The sequence below is a fragment of the Zalophus californianus genome, chromosome 4 (genome assembly GCF_009762305.2).
Source record: "Zalophus californianus isolate mZalCal1 chromosome 4, mZalCal1.pri.v2, whole genome shotgun sequence".
NCBI lineage: Eukaryota > Metazoa > Chordata > Mammalia > Carnivora > Otariidae > Zalophus > Zalophus californianus.
The window spans coordinates 36764346-36777006 of NC_045598.1; the positions used below are offsets into that span (position 1 = coordinate 36764346).

At 56.6% G+C, this 12661-nt stretch overlaps 1 protein-coding gene across 1 annotated transcript; it reads right to left on the reverse strand.

Annotated features, from left to right (window-relative positions):
* Nucleotides 1-5290: 5290 nt before the first annotated feature.
* TMEM275 (transmembrane protein 275) lies at nucleotides 5291-12192 on the reverse strand. Its single transcript, XM_027569454.2, has 2 exons — nucleotides 12060-12192; nucleotides 5291-6898 (listed from the first exon to the last, which is right to left on the reverse strand). Exon 2 carries the CDS (start codon nucleotides 6557-6559, stop codon nucleotides 6035-6037), a length of 525 nt encoding a protein of 174 aa, XP_027425255.1. The 5' UTR covers nucleotides 6560-6898; nucleotides 12060-12192; the 3' UTR covers nucleotides 5291-6034.
* Nucleotides 12193-12661: the final 469 nt, after the last annotated feature.

Genomic DNA, 12661 nt, shown 5'->3' on the forward strand with positions numbered 1-12661 from the left:
GCCGCCTCCTCCCTCTGCCCCCCCCCCCCCCGCCCCACTGTCATTGTGTCGGGCTAATGAGGTAAACTGAAGCGAGCCCTGTCCCCCCTGACAGGTTTATGAGAATTTAATAAAGCGTGGCCGGGACCAAATGAGTTGCCTCAGCCTCGGAGAGCTCATTGTCTTTGGCGTCAGCGTTTTTTGACTAGAGCCGTCCCCTCCCCCGCCCAGGCTCCTGCCTGGCTTGGCCCCCACTCCTGCCCTCACTGCCTCCCAAGGTGAGCTGGCCAGGGGGCCTGGTAGAGGCAAGCTTGTGCCTGCAGGACAAGGCGCCCGGGCTGAACCCTGAGTAGGGCTGAAACTGAATTGGTCCGTGTGCCCTGGGCACAGGTGTGTGGTCCCTTGTGCACCTCCCAGCCCTCACACCCAACAGACCCCCGGAAGGTACAGGGACCTCTGGGACTTCTGCTTCCTAACCCACACCTCCTTCACGCTCACAGGCCCCTGCCAACCTGAGGCTGAGGCCTGGCTGGTGCCACCTTGAGCATGATTCACTTTTTCTTTGCCTATTTGGAGTGACCAGCCAGAGTGTGCTCCCAGAGTGAAGAAAGGGCTTCTCTCCCTGCCGGCCCTCAGTCATGGCCTGGTCCATGGAAGGACACCTTCTCCTTACATTGTCCCTGAAAGGTAACAAGGGGTAGACAACAAAAGGGACTTGCCCAAGATTCCTTGGGAGTCAGAAGTACAGATGGAAGAAACTCCCAGCCTGGGGGCCCCCCAGACACACAAGCAGGCAGGAAGGCCCCACCCAGAGCTCCAAGGGTATCTGGAGAAGGCCCAGCTGTCCTTCCTTGCTCATGGCCTGGACAGCCTTTCTCTGCCTGGCCTCTCAGGGGTCCAATGTCCAGGAGTTTCTGGACCATTCAGAGACCCAGAATTCCTTCTCTTACCCTCAAAAGTATTTCTAGGAGTTATTTCCTTCTGGGGTTGAAACCTGACTCAGTCTGTGACCAGGATGAAAATTCAGTCTTTGTCCAGGGTCAGGGTTCAATGTATGGATCAGGGTCAGAGTTCAGGTTGGGACCAGATTGAGGGCTCAGTGTATGGGTCAGGGTCAGGATTCAGTCTGTCACAAGAATAAAGCCTTAATATATGTCCATGATCAAGACTCAGTCTGTGCCCAAGTCAAGGTTCAATCTTTGATAAAAGATCAGGGTTTAGTCAATGCACTGAGTCAGAATTCAGTCTAAGATCAGGATCAGGATTCAGTGTAGCAACCAGGCAGGGTCAAGGCTCAGAGTGTGACCAGATTTAGGTTAGGACTCAGTATGGACTGAGGTGAGGGCTCAGTCTAAGATCAAGGTGAAGGTTCAGTCTACGACCGGACTCAGGACTTACTGTGACCTTGATAAAGGCTGTCTTTGTCCGGAGTCAGGCCTCCTGCTATAATGTCAGGTTTCAGGTTTGGAAGTGTCAGTAAATCTGGGTGACTTAACACCCCCTACCTCTTATATGCCCAATTCCTTGCTCTCCCTCTTCCTCGGGCCATTGGCCCACACAAGGGGAAAAGGCAAAGTTGTGCATCCTGGCTGGGCTGAGCGGACTCTATCCCCTGTCATGTGCCCAGGGTGCCCTCTGGTGGCACTCCTTAGCAGTGCCGATTTCCTCAGGCTTAGCCAATCTATAGGGCCATTTCCTACTTTGGGGAGCCTGGCCCTCAAGCACATCCATCATTGCCCATCTAGCCAGCTCTATATTCCTGTATCACCCTACCTCCCACAAAGAAGTAGAAAACAGGAATTGGTCTGTTCAGGGGAACTCCCACACACGTAAGGAGATTTTTCTCCTTTTCTGCCCAGAGTGGGCATCTTAATAATACCCTATACCCGGAGACCTCTGGTCTTAGCCGTGGGATAAGATCCACACCTTTTACTCATTCGGTCATTCAACAAATATCTAATGCCAGGTGAGTACTTGAGTGCAGAGCAGAACTGCTAATCTTCTGGAGCTCACATTCTACTCACTTCTCCCGAATCCCTAACTCCTAGGCCACAGACCTCATCAGAAAGACACTTGTATCAGCAGAAGTTTGGGTGAGATTCATAGCTCGGCAACTCAGGTTTCCTTCCCTCCTCTAGATCCAGAGGTTTCTAGACTATTCTAGACTATTCTAGATTCTGAGTTCTCTGTCTTCACCTCTCCTCAGTTGCCTCATCTAGACTCATGGCTTCCCCACCACCCATATGCCAGTGGCTTTTAAATTCGTATCCTTTTTCCGGAACTCAGGCTTGTGTCTCCAGCAACTTCAGGACAGCTCCACTGGGTTAACAGACCTTTCATCTTACCACAGCCCTGGCTCTTGCCCCACTCTATGCCCAGCTGCTCAAACCAAAATTCTAGAAGTTCCTCCTAGATTTCTCTCTTTCACTCCTCTTGAACTTCCCCAACAGGGAGACCTCAAAAATGGGTGTAGAATCTGTCCACTTCCCAGCCACCACTCCAGTCCCAGCCCCCAGCATCTCTCACTGCAATAACCTCCCAACCTGCCCCCCGTTTTCTCTCTTGCCCCTCAACACTCTATTTTCCACACAGCAGGCAGAGCGATCTCTACAATCATAAATCAGACCACGTCACTTCTCTGCTTAAAACCCTCCAGTGGCTCCACTTCACTGAGAATAAAAGCCCAACCCTGCGCCCTGGCTTACTAAGCTGTACATGAGTTGAGCAGCATGCCCCCTCCCTACCCTCCCCAACTGCATCTCCCACCCCAGTCCCTACAGCCCTTCTTTCTTGACCGGACACACAGAGGCAACGTTCATTCTCACCTTAGGCCTTTAGCACTGGCCATTTCCTGAGTTTGAAATGTTCTTGCCCTAGACCTGTGCATGGCTGACTCTTGTCAGTCAGAGCTCAGCTTAAATGTCACCTCTCAGAGAAGACCTCCACAGCCACTCAACAAGTCCGTTATTGTGATTTTCTGCATGGCACTTCCACTAGCTAATATTTTTTGTCTTGTTTACTTACTTACGTACTTGTTTATTTTCTGTCTCCTCCAAGTAGAATGTAAGCCCCTCCCAAACCCGGTCAGAGCTTGCTTGCTCACCGCTATATTCCCAGTGCTGGACACACAGCAGGGCTCAGGAATTGTTTAATTAATTAGTAAAAAATGGTCCTAAGTGGCTGCCCTCATTTCTTCCAATGGAAGAGAGGGAGGAGATCCGAGTTCCCAGCTCCTTAGTGGGCTCCCCCGTCCCACACTATCAGGAATTCCCTCTGGGAAGTGGGGCTCACCTAACCACCCCTGAGCCCTGAAGGCCCCAGGAAGCACCCCTCCTTTCAGATGGACCAGCTTTGTGTTCTGCCCTGCAGCTCCTGGAGTTCTGAGGACAGGCCCCGGCGACTCAATTCTCAGAATCTCAGGGAGGGAGTAGGGGGTATGGCCCTCCTCCCCGCGCCCCTCTGCAGTGTCCCTGCAGGAGTCACTCATCTTCGCTCAAATTCCTCGAGGGCAGAGAGCTTGCTGCCTAGTGCTATCAGAGTCGTGTCCTCACTTTCTACAGACTGGCCCCCTGGAGCCTGCCTGAGAGGGGCCTGCAGACGAGTGGGAGCACAGCAATAGTCCAGCTCTGTGTGAGAGAGGGATGCTTCCAGGCCTCGCTGGCTACTCAGGGGTGGACTGCCCTAGAAGGGCTGAAGGAGTGTGAGGGGAGGAGATCCCTGGAGTAGCAGGCCTGGAAAGGTACGAGGGTGGGGGGGTGAGGGCTGCTAGGGCTGGGTGATCGCAGAGTGGACCCTGGGGTATGGAGACTATCTCCTGGTGTGCCGGGGGGGGGGGGGAAGGGGGCACAGATGGGACAAACGATGACCTTCCGCTGGGGGTGGCCGTGGAAGGGAGACTCCAGGGAGCGCATCCCCCATTCTATTCACTCACACCATCCATCTGTGGCCCACTGCCTTGAGCGCTTAGCACATGCTCACTCTTCCACCCCAGCAGCCAGACTCCCAGACAGGATCTGGAAGTCTTCTTTGGTGGGGAGAAGAGGAAGGAGCCCTGGTGATGTAATTCTGCCAGCAGGTGGGAGAGGGGTTGGGGCTGGGCCTAGTATACCAGGGCTAGAATCTGGGGTGCCTCCTCCTAAGGAGGGTGGCTCAGGCCACCTCCGGAGGCAGCATCAGCAGTGGCCCCTCTCACCTCCTGCTCTACCAAGGCAGCAGCAGATGGCGTGTGAGGCTGCAGACCAGTGATCCAGAAGAGACGAGACAGGACTGAAGCCTAAGAAGGCAGCCTTCCTTGCGCGTGGGTGTGTGAGCGTGTGTGCGCGTGCACACACATGCGCGCGTGTGCACATATGGTGGGGGTGGGGAAGTGCTCTGCAGAGAGGTCATCAGCTCCAGGGGCTGGATGCTTCAAAGGTTAGGGCGCATCGATCCCTGTGAATTAATAGAGATGACCTGCTTAGCACCTATGGAGATAGATCCTCTCTTCTCCAAGTCAGCGGGCAGGGAGTGAGCAGGAGAGGCAGAGGCAGAGAGGCGGTCAGAGGAAAGGAAGGGTCAGAGACAGAGAGGGGGTCAGCCCTTCCCAGCGCTGGTGGGAAGTCCCAGACCAGGCCAGAAGAGCAGTAGAGCCCACCCTGGAAACAAAAAGGGAGGCCGATGAAGCCAAAGGTGGATGGGCAGGGTGTCATGGCCAACAAGGGGTCCACCACCATCACTGAGCCCCGCTTTTCTGGGGCCCTTCAGTGAGAGGAGGGGCTGGCCCAGGACTGCAGTACCACCCCTCCCTGCCCCAGGCCCCAGGAACCTTGCTTCTTCCTGTGAGGCAGTTTCCCTCCCCCTACCAGATGCCCCGGCCCGCCTGGGCAGAGCATAGGGAGGCCAGGAGAAAGCTGTAGGCTTTGCAGAGCCCTGGGGAGCCCTTCTCTCAGCCTTCTCACTAGGTGACTCACCCCTTAACCACCACCACACACACCCACACACACTCTCACATTCATGTGTGATGTCGGACAGTGTCACCCAAACACTCCCACGCTCCCCATCTCATACATGTAGCCAGGCAACCCCACGCACAGACACACTCATATATTCATCCAGGCCCCAATCTCTCACGCCTGTTCCCACGGATGTTCACAGTCACATGCTCTGCTCCCCTGGGGTCCCCTTCCCCGTCTCCAAGAGGGGCTGATGCTAGGCAGATGAAGCACTGGGCTGGGAGGACCCCCAGAATCAAGGGTGCTCAGCCCAAAGCTCTGCAGTCAGCCCCTCCCTCCGGGCTGCACCATCACAGAGGACTTGACTCAAAAAAGGTGCTTTATTGAGGAGTGAGGCACATCGGGATGGCACACTGCAGATCACACTGAGTGAGGCCTTCCTGGTTGGAGGACCGCGCTCACCATTCACCCCTGTCTGTGCTTCACCTGCAGCTCCCCCTGCTCTACCAGTCAGTGAGGTGCTCAACCCAGCTCTATCTTAGGAGACTACCCTGGCTCAAATCAGGACCCCTTCCCCCCATTAATCCCAAAAGATCATGTTGGGGATAGAGACAAGGAGGGCAGGGAGGAGCAGAAGGGGAAGCTGGTGGCCTTTCACAGTGTGTAGGGACAGGAGACAGCCCAGGCTGACATTCCTCCCTGCCCCTGCTTCCCCCCACCCCTGGGGTCAGGGGCCTTGCTGGGGAGTTCGACCCTCTCAGAGTGGCTCCGTTCACAGTGCCCACGTGCCATGGGTGGTGGCGGTGGTTGTGTGAGGGATGGAAGGTCCGGGGGGGGGCCCATTTCATCGAGTCTGGGGAGTGAGGTAAAGTAAGGCCCAGCCAACCCCATTTAAAGGGCCAAGGCACTGCTCCCTCCTTTGGTGAGTGTGCCTCCTCCCTGTCACATTCTCCCTTCCACAAGTTCCAGACGTGGGACAGATGAGGCCACCTGTGCCCAGCATCGGACCCATATGGAAACATTTTCTCTTTTCTTTTCCTTCCTCTCTCCCACTCCTCTTTTTTCTTAAGTGGCACCGAACGGAGGGCGCCCGGACGGGGAGTCAGGGCCCGGCACCGGCTCCGCTAGGGGGCGACGCGCTCCCGGGGCAGGTTGAGCTGGACTCCTTCGGAGCGCGGCACGTAGACGGCTGCGGGCGCGGGGGCGTCCAGGGCGAAGGGGCCGGGGCTGGAGCGGCCCGAGGACGCGGCCGAGGCGGCAGGGCTGAGCTGCACGGCCGTGGTGTCCTGCGCCGTGCGCTCGCTGCTCTCCATCTCCAGCGCCACCGGCCCGCCGCCGCCGCCCCGGCCTGGGCCCCAGGCCGCAGCCGAGCGCGGACCGGGCGCGGGGCCCCGGCGGCTACACGCGCAGCAGGCGGCGAAGCAGCCAAGCGCCAGCGCCAGCAGCGCCGGCCCCACCACGAGCGGCGCGTTGCTCCGGGGCGGGAAGGAGGCGAAGGCGCCCACCAGCGTCACGTTCACTCCCGCCAGCAGGACGCACAGGCCGCAGGCGCAGAACAGCGCCGGCGACGGCAGTCCGGGCAGACGGCCCCGAGCGCGGCTCGCGGGCGCCCGGGCCGCCGGGCCTCGGCTCTTCTCCGGGGGCGGCATGGGCCTGGGGCCGCCGGGCACGCATCAGGCTCCGTCCTGCCGCCGGCCTGGCCCCGCCCGCACGGCGGCGCGAGCTCACGGTCGTCCTCGTCGTCCTGCGGGCACAGAGCGGGAGGGACGGTCAGCGGGGCATTCGGCTTCCACCACTCTCGGCTCTGTGGCTACGTTCAGTGCCTGGCCAGCCCCTTGCCTCTGCCTCAGGGAAGCACAACCCATCCTGTATGGGAAGAGTCTGCCCAGCGTTTCCCCACTCAGGCCCCGGGGTCTCTGGTGGCCATCCTCTCTCGAGTGCTCCAGACAGACACAGCTCCTCCACCTCCTCTCCTCCAGGAAGCCTTCCTGCATGAATTAAATTAAGCGAGTGAATGCCTGTAAGGTGTTCAGCACGGGACTAGGTGCTCATCAAATGATAATCATCCTGATCAGTAGTCCTAATTAGAGGGCAGATATCAGCTCTTGAATTTAGACAACTTCCTCCATCCCCCAAGTGGAAGAAGCCTTAGAAATCATCTGCTCAAGCCCCTCCTTGTCCAGATCAGGAAACTGAAGCCCAGAGAGGTCTAGCAATTTACCCAAGAGTCAGGACCAGGACCTAATGACCTTGCTGCCTGGCCTGGGTGTCCTCGCCCTAGGCTCTGGTAGGCACGGCAGTGACATTAAATTTTCTGAACATCAGATGAAGCCCTGGAGTGAGTGGCCATGTGAGAGTAAGGAGCCCTGAGGTTTCAGATGGCCAGTGAGAAGGGACAGTCTCTACACAGGCTGGAGCAGACCCAAGATCCTTTGTAGACTGGGCTTTGTATTAGATTCCAACCCTACCCCCATCCCACCCCCAGGATTCTACTATTGAACCTGGACTTGAAAGCCCAATCACTGGGCGTTAGAATTCCCTTCTAGGATTCTCTGTTATATCTGGTTCTGGAATCTATCACTGGATTCTAGAACTCTGGGAGTGCATGCAGAAACAAGGGTAATGTAATTAGAATCTAGAGATTTATGACTTCTGAGAATTCTGTTCTAGAACATGAAATCACAGATATAAAGGCCCTCAAAGGATGAGATCATAGCTATGGAGCTGTGTTAGAACTGTGGAAAAAACATCAGAAAAGGGCTCTGAGTGGGCAGGAGAGAGGAGTAATAGGGTAGTGGTACCACCGGGGAGCAAAGCCTGCCAGACGAGCAACTGAGCATGACCTGGACAAGTGGCCTCTCTGTGCTTCGGTGTGAACACCTATAACAGAACCTATCTCATAGGGTGTAGTGATAATTAAATGCTTTCAGCTGAATCAAGTGCTTGGAACAGTGCCTAGAACATAGTGAGAATTCAATAAATGTTAGCCATGTTGTCATTGTGGTGGTTGCCAGAGAAGGGGCCAAAAGGTCTCAGATCTGGAGAGGCTCGTCAGAGTTTGGAAACAGAACAGTTGATCTATCCCCCAGGTCATGCTCAGCCTCAGGGCTGAGACCTGGATTGTCCTTCCTGAGCGTCCAAAGCCTGCACACTGTGGAGCCGGAGAGAGTCTGATGACTGGGTGGGTGAAAGCGAAGGCTAGTGCCAGGGAGGGACAGCACATTCCTCACTCGGGACAGCCTTTCTTTGCCTGGCCTCTCGGTTTGCAGTAACATCTAATTTAGTTTTTACAGCATGAGATTAGGTATTTCTGTTATATCCCCATTCTATAGATGAGTATATTGAAGCACAAAAAGATTAACTAAATTCCCCCAAGACCTCTGAGTGGCCGTGGCCGTGTCAGGACTCGAAACCTGGTGTCCAGGCCCTGCAGCCTGAGCTCTCAGCCTAGCCTCGGGCTAGGTTTGCTAAATGCTGGTGAAGCGGCTGGAGCCGGGAGCTGGAACTCTCCTCAGGCCCTGTAGATAAGCTCCTGTATTCAGCATTTACACTGCTCAAATGTCAACAACAGAAGAGGGGGCCGGCGTGTTGTGTGCATCTCTCCAGATAGGTAAACTCACTTTTCTCTTTCCTTGGCTTAGCATACTCAGTGCAACACAAGCACTAAGCAACAGCTTCAGCTTCCAAGGGCTAATTGCCAATGAATGATTCTTATCTGCTCCTGGATAAAACTACTCCCGGAGTCCCCACCCGAGGCAGGGATAAGGCTCAGGGCCGGTGGGTGTGTCCACCCTGGCTGATTGGGAGCTGTGGTGCAAAGGGCGGTCCGCAGTTCAGTTTGGGCCACCATCTCCCTCGGGCGGACTGCAGCCCTCCAGCCGGGGCTGTTGCAACGCTGGATACCGCCCTGCAGCAGATGCTCTGGCAGGCTCAGGGGTGGGGTGTCACTGGTGCTGTTCACCAGATCTTTTTGGGTCTCCCTGTTCTGAACACATGTTACGATTGCACTTCCTGGCCAATTTGTGATCATTGGCCACGTGAGTGGTTCTGGCCAATGAATCGTATGGTGCAGCACTTGCCCGCTCTGTGGCTTCTGGAGTATTTAATTTCAGAAGCAGGAACCTTTGAGATGATGCTCTTGCTTTCCCGAATCCTTCAAGCCTTTCTACTTCATCCCAAGCCCAGCCCTCGACCTCACTGCCTGAGCAGGAAGGAAGAAGGTCATGGCTCTGAATCTTAAGTTGTTGGGACTAAAACACGCCTTCGCTTTAGTGAGCACGCCAGGCTGCTGAGCTGGTAGAAATCACCTAGTTCAATCTCTTCCTCTATGGATGGGGGAAACTGAGGCTTGGAATGAGAAAGCTCAGGGAGGGAATCTGTGGCCCAGGCCTGACCAGAACCATGCTTTCCTTCCCCAGGAAGGACCCTGACCACTGTCATTCAGCGGCCCATGACCCCGATCAAGCAGTCAGCCTCCCTGCTGCCCTGCCTCTGGCAGGAGAGGCCTTGTGGTCTCTGTTTGGGAGTCTAGGCCGGAAGCACTTTGGGGCAGAGGAAGACACTAGAGGCTAAGCCTCAGATGACCAAGACTCTCGACTTTGGTTTGGGTGCGCAACTTGGGAGGTGGGGCCCCTCTCTGGGCCTCAGCAGTCAGAATGCAGGGAAAGGTTTAACCGGGTCGTTGTCTCTGAACGCCTCAACCTGCTGTCTCGCTCACCTACCTGCGGTTTGTGGACGTGAAAATGGGAAACTGCTCAGAAATTACTGTCAAAATATCAAATGGTTTCTGAAAAACGGTACATTGATCTGTGATATGGCTGTTTTGGGTTGGGATTAGGTCACTCCCCTGAGAAGCCACCTGCTGCCCAGGGGTTCTGGTCCCTCTCTAGTGACTCTGTGCTAAGCACTTTTCCTACACGAATACAGTCAGTCTTTCCTACAACCCCGAGACGGGCTGCAGTCCTGAACCCAGGATGCCGTGAGGAAACCAAGGCTCACAGAGGGGAAGGAACTTGCCCTGGTTTACTCCGCTGTAACCAGTAAAGCTGGGGTTCAAACCCAGGTCTGTCAGACTGAAAAGCCCATGTTTCCCCTACACCAGAATTTCCGCTTATGGGAAGGTACAGAGATGTCTGACTATTTTTAAAAAATATAGTAATTATTACTATCCAGCTAATCATCAACAAGCTTGGGGCCCAAGGAGGGTGGTCCTCAGTAGGGGGAGGCGAGAGCCCCTGGAAAGGGGAGTCTCTGCCTGAAGCCCCTTCAGGTCAGCTGGCCAGCCCCGTGCCCCCTGCCCAGTCCATGGACCTGGGAGGTCTGTGTTCTGTAAGAGCAGCTGCTTGACCAGGGGCAGCTGCCAGGCCTCCCGACCCCAGGGTCCTGCTCCAAGCGCTCAGGAGCCTCTGGGCGAAGGGGCTGGGGCTTCCGTCCAGGCAGCAGCTGCTAGTCCCAACCCCTGTCCTCTGGGTGGGATCGAGTCCCTTGTTTGCTCCGTCTGGCTCTTTACTCCACACTGTGAATCCCTCCACTCCCCTTCATCTTAGCCCTTCTCTTCCCCCTCAGCTGAAAGTCTGGGCCAACGCTCAGGCCCCCAACACTTCTAGCATGCTGTCTATCCCCAGCCCTCTCCCTATCCTCAGGGAACCTCCCACACCACCATTGCTCAGGGCTGGCTTATTCACTCCCCTGCAAGCTCTCAGCTTCTGCCCGCTGAATTGTGCCTCCCCAGAGCCCACGGAGCTGCTACCACCCCCACCCCAGTCCATTCCACAGGCCACCCCTGCCCCCTCACAGATTCCCCAGGCTGGAACTAAGGCTTGAGGATGAGGTCTGAAGGTGTGGCTTCCCAGCTCCTGCATCTGACTCCTGGGCCCCATCATCCTAATCCCTGAGCGCCTGTGCGCGCGCACACACACGCACGCGCGCACACACACGCACGCGCGCACACACACGCACACGCGCACACACACGCACACTCAGTGAGCAGACATACCCAGAAATACAAGCACAGATGCCGGACACTGAGAGGGCTGCAGACACAGGCCAGCACACAGACAGCCCCTCTCTCAGCGGCCTGCCTAGCCAGTGGACATGCCGCTGCCCAGTAGAGGCGCTCTGGAGTTCTCCACCTGGCAGTGTCGGGGGTGGGGGGGGGTGGAAGGGGGCAATTTGGTGGTAAGCAGAGCTGGAGCCTATGAGAGGGGTAATGGGACTTCCATTCTAGCTGCTCCCCTTTATCGTGGGTCCCCATGCCTGCAACAGGCAAGGTCCTTGAGGCTCCCCTCCCTGGGGCTCGGGTTTGCTTCTGGGAAAGTGGGAGTTCGGTCTAGATGATCTCTGCCAGCCTAGCAGGCTCCAGCTTCCCGCACAGCTGAGGGGCCCCGGGGACCTGGGACTCTTGCAGTGATCACAGCTCTGTGGTCATCAGACCAAGTCTGCACCGAGGCAGGCGACGTGCTCCTGGCTGCCCCGGGCCTCCTGCTCTCGTCCAGTCTGCCCCGGTGCTCACTGACTTGCCCACCAGAGTCCTTGGGCCACAGCCCCCAGCAGGGGCCGTGTCTGTGGCCAGACTTGGATCTCCAGCCTCAGTCTGGGCCTCTGCCTCCCCTCCACACAACTCAGCTGCCTGGAGCTAGTGGGAGGGGTGGCGGGAGGGACTGCGGGCTGCCTGGTGTGGAGGTGGCCTTCCTGCCCTCCAGCCCAAGTCCCCCACTCCGAGGGACTTCAGCATCTTTGGCACAACCGCCCCATCCTGTGCCCTCCTAGTTGGTTGGCTTCTTATCTCCAGTGCCCAATTCCTCCATTCCACCTCAGCGCCCCTCTCCCTCACCAGCCCCGGGGGGCCTCACCACCCCTGTCAGCACCACGAGCCATTCCAGCTCGAGAAACCCAGCCATCCTACCCTTGACTATACCCTCACCGCTACCACTCTAGACACACTGGCACGGCACCCACTGTGTGCCGAACACTCTTTGAAGCCCTTTGCATATGTTATATATCATCTGGGTTAAGCCCCATGACGGCTCTATAGGTGGATGCTATTGCCACCTCTGTTTTCAGATGGGAACACAGAGGCTCTGAGAGGTTGCCTTACTTGCCCAGGGTCATAGACATGGTGATAATATGAGGCAGATCTGGGATTCACACCTAGGCAGTGCAGCTTCCAAACGCGTGCCCGTGGCCGTGACTCCGTACTGCCTCTTGCTGTGACGCTCTCTGATCTGGAGCCGTCCTGCCGCTCTCAGCATTCCCTCCAGAGCCTCTTGCCCCCGCGTCCTTCTGCACACTACCTGACTTCCGTGACTCCCTCGCAATTTACCTTGTCTTGCAGCTTAACTTCTTCCTTTGTCCTTCTGCCAAAGCCACCCAGCAAAGCCTCCACCCTGCCTCTTCTGAGTCTATGCCCAAACTGCTAAGCCTCATGGGTGAAAAGAAAATCACCAGCCAGCACGTCTCTGGGATCACTCAGGCCTTCAAGGCTCCAGGGGAACCTTCCCCCAACCCAGTCAGTGCTCAGCAGCCCCCTCACCGGGACCGCACCTCCTCCTGGATGCACTCATGCCCCTCCCGTCCTAAAACAAAACCAGCCCCTCCTTCAACCCCACATCTGCCTCCATTTAACACCCTCTCCCCTTCCTCAAAGCACTGTCTACACTCCCTATCTGCCTACACTTTACTTCCGCAAGACTCATTCCACTCCAATCTGATTGCTGTCCCATCACGCTCTCTCTCTCCTCGTTGCTGAAATC

What these genes read in the sequence shown, in the direction of transcription:
- TMEM275 (XM_027569454.2), bottom strand. Translation starts at nt 6,559, where the DNA reads ATGCCGCCCCCGGAGAAGAGCCGAGGCCCGGCGGCCCGGGCGCCCGCG.